We start from the raw sequence: 8,216 nt of genomic DNA on the forward strand, positions 1-8,216 counted from the left end.
AAAAATACATTACATTTATTAAATAATTTATAGCTATTTCATTAGTACTTTGTAACTATCGTTTTAACTTTTTATAACTGTAACTTTACATATTTAATAGTTAAACTGGTCATGTGTTACTAATAAAGTTTAACACTAATTATTTACAATTATCTCATCAATAATTTATAATTATCACTTTAATATTTTACAACTATTGCTTTAGTATTTACTATCATCTTTGTACCTTAATTTCAAATTACACCAAGATTTCTAGGGACATTGCTGTGGTTTTTAATTTTGTGGGACTCATTTGTAAATAATTTGCTCCACGGGATTAGCACGTAATGTTCCCTGAAATAAATGACTTCATATATGATGCAAAGACCGACCATAGTCATCCCCACAAACATTTTGAGCCTTGTACAATTGATTATAGCACTAGTTGTAATGAGCAATTCGGATGATGTTGAAATTCATGCGGAAGAGAACCATTCAGACTGGAGGTCTGAATGTGGTAAAGAGATGCGTGAACTGGTGGAAAATAAGTTCAGTTCGTCACATGATGATAAGAAGCAGTCAACTGGAAGCATGATGTTAATGAAGCCGCAATTTTCATCCATGTTCTATAAATTGTATAAGGCTATTCGCGATCGGGAAAAAGATGAAGATGGCTTTGTTTCACTCTTGAAGTCAACATGTACAGTAAATAAAGTTGATTTGGCCACCATTTTTAATAATGTAACTCCCACTGGTGATTCGTTGCTTCATGTTGCAGCTGAGTTTGGTAGAGAAGAAGTTGTGGAGCTGATTGCTTCTCACTATCCCAATCTTCTGAGTAAGGGAAATAAGAAAGGTGATACTCCACTTCATGTTGCTTCGCGAGCAAAGAATGTTGAAGCGATCAAAGTTATTCTCCTCGTTACATCAAAGAAGGCCGAATTGATAGATAAAGCCGAATTCGTAATGTTAAGAAATAATTATCAGAGGACGGCTTTGCACGAAGCTGTTTTGAGCAAGCATTCAGATGGGGTGGTTCTGCTTTTAGATGCACATAGGAGAAGTGATTTGGCTGCCTATTGGACTTGGAACAAGAATTATGGATGCAAATCACCAATGTATTTGGCCGTCACGATAAAGAATATGGTGATTCTTGGTCATCTCCTAGAGAAAATTGCAATTCCTTCAGATGACCAGGCCATTTCAAGTGGAGACTCTCCGCTTCAAGCTGCGATATTAGAACGAAATACTGGTCAGTACATGTATTTATATTTACTCATAAATTATAACATGCTTGCTGCTTTTGATCAGTTTGTTTTTCTTTCACCTAATATGTGTTTGTTTTTTAGTGAAGAACTATTGAAATACATAGTGAGACAAGGACCAGAAGAGCTCATGTATCAAAAAGATGAAAGACACAACACTCCCTTTCATTATGTAGCATACGCTGGTTTCTTGGGAGTTGTTCATATCATGTCAAAATGTTCTTCTCCCTTGTTTGCTTTTCAGCAAAACTTAGACGGCAATCTTCCAATCCACCTCGCCTGCGAAAAGGGCCATGTTCAAGTGGTAAAAAAGCTGCTTGAAATTCGGTGGTCTGATGCTGGATTTTGCCTGAATAATGAAGGACGAAACATTCTTCACGTTGCAGCAATCAAGGGACATGCAAATGTGATAAAATACTTATTGAAAAATCCTATGATTCATCGTGACACTGTCAATGAGAGAGACTTGTATGGAGATACCCCGCTGCATCTGGCTTCAAAAAAATTACATCTTTGGACTCTGCTCCTTCTTTCACAAGACAGAAATATCAATGCGAATCTGGTGAATAGTGAAGGTTTAACAGCTCGAGACGTTGTTCGGATACAATGTAAAACTCCAATGACACGTCAAGAGGTATATATGATTAATACGTATCTATGATTAGCTGTGTCTTCTAATTTTATAGAAGAATACAAGGTTCATTTTCTTGCTGAAAGGATACGAAATGGAATGGATTGGAGAAACAAAGACAAAAATAAAATGAGGAATATGTGAAAGAGAGGTAGTTCAATCATGTTCATAATGAGAGAAGGATAATTTCATTCATAAGGTTGAAAGTCTTGATTTTCATGAAAGATTGTGAAAGATGTGATGTTTTCTATATTAATAATATTTGGTATTGAGTTTTATCATACTTACGATGACAAGAAGGATAACATAGTTCATTTTTATTTTATTTTTTAATTTATTTCATTCACATCATTTCTAGCCACCAAACAGCTCTATGTTATGTCACGCATACTTGTTTGATTCAATTATGATGCAGTTCTTAGCGGATGTGATTTTAAGAAGAGCTGGGGTGCTGCTCAAGGCAAATATGCTAGGTGTGCCCTGGGAAGTATCAGCCAACGAAGATTGGAAAGTGAAAGACGCAGCTGAAACACTCATACTTGTGGCCATACTGATAGCTACAGTGACATTTGCTGCTGGTTTCACAGTACCAGGTGGGTTTTACTCTTCTGATGACCCAATCACAAAACAAAGAGGCTTGGCACTTTTAACTCACCAAACATTATTCAAGGTATTCATGGCTTTCAACACAATAGCCATGTACAGCTCCACCATTGGTTCTACTATTCTTCTTTGGGTCCCGCTAGGTGATCTTCGTTTTGCAGAAAGAGCGTACGGACTTGCTAAGATTTTTGTTTATGTTGCTCTTATAACCATGCCTGTGGCATTCCTAGCTGCTATACGTTTGGTTATCAGCAATAACACGTTGCTTGCAGATGTCATCAGTGTCATTGGATTCATCTCCATTTTCTTCATCTTATTTGTTCGCATCTTAGGAAGGTTTCCTCTTGGATGTCGTCTTCCCATTTTTCGTCAACTAGGAGATTTCTTTATATGGATTATTCTTATTTTATTTTATGGAAGCAATGACATTTTTGTTGAAGATGATGGTGAAATTGATCGAGAGTCTCAAGATGATGAAGCCAACCAAATCAATCTAGTCCGTAAATATTATTCCCTACTTTCTCGTTTTGTTGCTTTCCATCTTCCTTGCTTTGGTTTGCCTCTATCTGCTGTGCGCACGTAGGAGCCTCTGGTGAAGGGGTAGTTGCTGTTTTGATTTGTTACTTTCGTTACTGTTTTGTTAGTGATTACAATTATGGTTGTAAAGCCGACTTAGTTGTGTGTTTGTTTTTAGGCTACCTTTTACAAAAGTCCATTTGAAAATCCAACTATCTATTAGATTTAGTAAAAGTATATTCCAAATGTAATCTGAAGGTGTTTTTTATGGTTACCCAAACAAGCTTTAAGTCTTCTTTACCATTTCAAAATATTTTTACCTTCAAGATGGCCCAAATGTTAAATTTTAAGTAAAATGTTATAAAAAGTTATGGCTAAAATTGTCACGCCCCAAAAATAGAGAGTAATGGCATTAGTGTGAACCACTCACACATCCCCGTAAGCCTTGAAATGAAAATTTATTCCATTTTTATAAAAGGAAAAAAAATTAATCAAATTACATGAGAATTAAAAGAATATATATATTTTTTAAGCTAATTGTCATAAGAAAGTGTCGACGTTTATGGAGAAATTTCAGTAGAACCTCCCCTGTAATTAAGATCTCCTGAAAATTCTACAATAAAAATTTCTACAGATAACAATATAAATCAAAAGCATATCTCCTTCCAACCAGCAACCAATGTACAAACCAAAATAAAGTCTACCAACAATCTATGTGGAGCATTTATTTTTCCTTTTAAACAAAAAAGACATACAAATTATATATTTACATTAAAAGCAACAGTACCAATCAAAAATGTCCATCCACTATAGTTAATTTCCCTTTGGAGGTCAATGGTGGGATCGGCGTCAGCTAACAAATCTGAAACCAAAATAATTTTTTCAGTAAATAGCATTTCCATGATAAAATTCTTAAAATTTAAAATCAATAAACTCTAATAATGGTGTCAACTAATTAAAATAATTCCTCAAAGTTTTATAGATCGGTAGGTCATAACCATAATTGTAAAATATGAGTAAGTTGAAAACGATTTATGCTATCATACTTAAAAAAAATAATTTACTCACATATAACTCAAAGTGGTAAAATTGTTAGCCAAAATCATGTAAATTTTGAAAACATATTAATCAAAATTTAAAATTTTGAGAACTCAACAGAATAGGCAACAAACGTGAACACATAGTCCATGAGGATAAATAACCAAACGCAGCTTATACCACAGAAATAAACGTGGACACCCGATCCACGAGGATAAGTAACCAAACGCAACTGAAGCTACAAAATAAATGTGGACACAGTCCACGAAGTTAACTAACCAAATGTGACTTAGGCCACAAAATCAAACGCGGGTATAAAACCCATGAATACCAAACGTGAGAGTACAACTCATGAACCAAACTAGCTAGTGTTTAACCACAGCGCTACAGGCTCACCGAACTGTCGTTAGCAGCAGTGTTCTGTTTAGAGTCCTCTCAAAAATCGCGTTTCAAATATGTGAGAAAAATAATTAATTTTGAAATACAATCTACATTTTCAATACTAAACTCGCATGCATCATTTTAAATTTCAATTTAAGACCTGCTGAAAATAGTCTTTCATAAAATAATATATGAGCTTGCGTTATCTAAATAATCAAGGATTTCAAGAGTTTAATAAATGAAATAATTTCATAAATCTTTGAAACATATTCCCTAAGGAAATAAATGCATATATCATCCTTTAACCATCCCACATCGATGTCTCAAAGTTTCAAAACTAATGTAATTCACAAGAATAAAATATCTCAATGAAAAATTTGTTAAAAAATAAAAATACTAATAAAAATAAATTAAATGGAATGCTATTCACTTACTTGTTGCACTTTCAAATCTCTAAAATATTCTTTCTTTAATTTCTATTAGGATCCTCTTCCTCCACACGTCCTATGAAGATATTAGTAGACAAAATTTAATAAATCATCTTTTAATTTACAAAGGCTTCCTTCTAAATTTTAGCTTCTATCGATATCCAGTTATTTCCAAGTGAGAATTAAATCCACACTATCATCATCTCCCTTTTCTTATTATATATTTCAACTTAATTCAAGTTTTTTTCCTCCATACAACACACATATAGTCACAACAGCAGCACAAAGGAGAACAATTTTCAACATCCAACTCTATTATTCCATCCATTCACATGCACAATAGACCAACAAATTGAAAGAATGCAAAATTTCTCACCTTAGTTAGCGGACAGTGCACACACACGTGGGGAGGAAGAAAACTGAATCTACAACTGAATAGGGGAAGAAGAATACAGTAATATTTCAGCCTCAACCCATGAATTAATTCTTCCATAACACCATATCAGCTCTTCTTTCACTTCCCAACCACAAACGGACAAAATAAAGGAGGAAGAGACCAAGAGGCTATCAACCGAATAGGAAGAGAAGATGAGATTTTTGTCTAAACCAAAAAGAAGGAAAACAAAGCATCACTCACAAGAAGAAAAATGAACTCAGCGCTGATTCAGATTCGTAATCAGTACACCCACTCCAGCGACCTGATTTCTTCCATTGGCCAATAACCCAGATGTGCACAGTAAAGATAGAACAGCAACATGAAAAAGAAAATGAACAGAGGCAGGGTGCACAAAGAAGGACCTGGACATATCAAAATAGTGATAAGCCTCCACTTCTATTGTATTGGTACCGAGCACAGAACAGAGCAGAGGATGATGATGGGCAGTGACTTTCTTTCGGCTGAACCTAGAAGCTTTACAGACGAAATTTTTAGGTCCCTCTTTAGCTTTGTACACGTGTATTGGAAAGGAGAGAAGAGAATAATAATCAAATGGAAGAGAGGGCTGTTTAGTAATTTTGGAGGAGCTAAAACCAAAAATAAAATCTTATTTAGCATCAGGAAATTTAAACTTGGGATCTTAGTAATGGGTATCATACACACTCCCACTCTAGCAACACTTCATATTGTTATAATGATCCCAAAATTAATATAATTATAATTAATACACCTTATTATATATTTAATAAATTTTTTTTTCCACAAAACTTTATAGGTTATTACAAAAGTAATACCTTTCGTTCTTTAACTTTATATAAAGTTTTATTTTTATCATTTAATTTTATAAAATATCTTTTCAATCATTTAACGCTAATACCATTAATTTCATTATAATAAATTTTTAAATTAAACTTTGAAATATTAATAAAATATTTTCAAATATTGACATATTAAATTTAATTTTTTTTCAACATTATAAAAATAATTATTTAAAACTAATAATATTAGAATTAAAAAGCTAAAAAGGTACTTTATAAAATTAAAAAACTAAATTAAAATCTTATATAAAATTAGAGGATCAAAAGTATATTTTAGTCAAAAAATTATCATCTACGTTCAATGCATGACACAGGAAAACAAAATAGAGAGAATGACAAAATCCCAAAATAGAGAATTAAGAACTACTAAGTCCCCGATAGAATTTTTTGAAAAATCAACTGCAAATATTGATTTAGATAGTTTTAAATTTAAGAGTTTCCATTGCAAATAAGAGATTTAAATTTTAAATATAACTCGCAATTTGTAATTGCAATTCTTATTTACAGAATCAATATTTGTAATTGATTCTTTAAAAGATTTGGTAAGAACCTTATTGTCATAAATTTCTTATTTAATTACCTTTTTTGGTTAGTCTTTCTCTAATATTTTGGCTTGTCATCCTTATTTAATTTCAGTATTCTTTCATTTGTAAACTAAACAAATGATCACTCCGAATGTTTTATAAATTTGTTCACCTATTATTACATTTAAAAGTCCATCTTGGTGTTATTTACAATAAATTGGGTTCATTTTTAAAAGAAATTGAGGAAATTACTAATTAAAGGTTGAGTGGATAGTGCTCAATTTTGAGTTGGATTTTGGGCCCAGTTCTATACTAATTAATGCATCATCATGTTTAAGGCTTGGGCAAGTCCAAAAGAATGGATTGGTAAGAAATAACATTTAGATGCCTTTGCTCCGGCAAAAAAAATTCACTGTAGTGTAAATTTTTAGTATAATGCAAAGTTTTGAAATCCAAACCAATGTGAGGGTCTGAGGGTGTTGAGTTTGGATATCTATCAATTCGTACAACAAAAATTCATCCTCACAGGGGAAAATGACATCAAAGAAAAGTTGGAGAAGGATTAATTAAAATTCAAGGGTTTGGCTAGAGCCAAGAATTTGGGCTGGGCTCAATTCGGGCCGAATTTATTTAGATCAAGTTTAAAATATCATATCCTCTTAAGAAAAAACATATCTAGCCAAGCCCAACCTTAACTTTTTCCAGTCCGATTCGTGCTAGCCCGTTGAACTTGGCCAAAATTACCGACTTTCCAATCATGTAAAGCCAACAATTGGGCTTATTTGAATCGACTCAATTCGGGCCAGCTTATTTTGGTTAGACTTAAAGAATTTCACTCTCTTTAAAAAATTCATATAGCCAAGCTCAGCTCTAATTATTTTTAGACAAGTTCAAATTAGTCCGTCAAGCTTGACCTAAATTATCTGCTCTGAGTTTAGCTCAAGATTGCTTTTATTAATGTTTTTTCACATACTCCACTTTCTCTTTATTTCAATGTATTTGTTGCTTTAGTTTGTTTTTATTAGAGCCATATGTGATTAATTTTCTCTTGACCTTGAGTAGCTATATATGAACTAATATAATTTATGAATTAGTTTGAACTAATTAGTTTTATTTATTCAATCTTTTTTACTTATCTATGTAATCTTGGCCATTGTTTAGTAAGAAATTGGGGATTAGGTTTTGAATTAGAAAGGGGACTCTTAATTGGACATAGGATTAAGTAAAATGAGATTGAAATTTATTCTAATTTAACACTAAGATAGGAATATATATATATATATATATATATACTCTTGAACCCATGCATTCATAGTAGAGCACTTTGACTGTCTCTTGAGTAATTTTGTTTTAACAATAACATTTTTAACTCAACGAGAGGTGTAATAAATTTGAAAGACATTTATTTCTTATAATGCCCTAGATTAACAAATTAATATCACACACATTAATTTGAATAATCACATGCTTTATCAATTGAGAAAAGGAGATTAGCCACTCTAAGTTATCTTAAAGATTGTGATTTCATTGCTGCTAATTTTGTATGTGAAAGGGATTTATGGAAACTAGGTGATGTTACAAAAGACGTTTAGATTGA

General features: G+C 32.5%; 1 protein-coding gene across 1 annotated transcript; it reads left to right on the top strand.

Annotated features, from left to right (window-relative positions):
• The first annotated feature begins 399 nt into the window (after positions 1-399).
• On the top strand, positions 400-3,245 carry LOC129289563 (protein ACCELERATED CELL DEATH 6-like). Its single transcript, XM_054926347.1, has 3 exons — positions 400-1,231; positions 1,334-1,878; positions 2,291-3,245. The coding sequence occupies exons 1-3, from the start codon at positions 430-432 to the stop codon at positions 3,059-3,061; spliced, it is 2,118 nt and encodes a 705-aa protein (XP_054782322.1). The 5' UTR covers positions 400-429; the 3' UTR covers positions 3,062-3,245.
• The last annotated feature ends 4,971 nt before the right edge of the window (positions 3,246-8,216 follow it).

This window comes from Prosopis cineraria, unplaced genomic scaffold (genome assembly GCF_029017545.1).
Source record: "Prosopis cineraria cultivar Desert tree isolate PC_DT_omini unplaced genomic scaffold, ASM2901754v1 PC12, whole genome shotgun sequence".
NCBI lineage: Eukaryota > Viridiplantae > Streptophyta > Magnoliopsida > Fabales > Fabaceae > Prosopis > Prosopis cineraria.

What these genes read in the sequence shown, in the direction of transcription:
- LOC129289563 (XM_054926347.1), top strand. Translation starts at nt 430, where the DNA reads ATGAGCAATTCGGATGATGTTGAAATTCATGCGGAAGAGAACCATTCA. An exon ending in GATATTAGAACGAAATACTG is followed by an intron (nt 1,232 to 1,333) that starts GTCAGTACATGT and finishes TTTTTAGTGAAG; the next exon opens with AACTATTGAAATACATAGTG. An exon ending in CTCCAATGACACGTCAAGAG is followed by an intron (nt 1,879 to 2,290) that starts GTATATATGATT and finishes ATTATGATGCAG; the next exon opens with TTCTTAGCGGATGTGATTTT.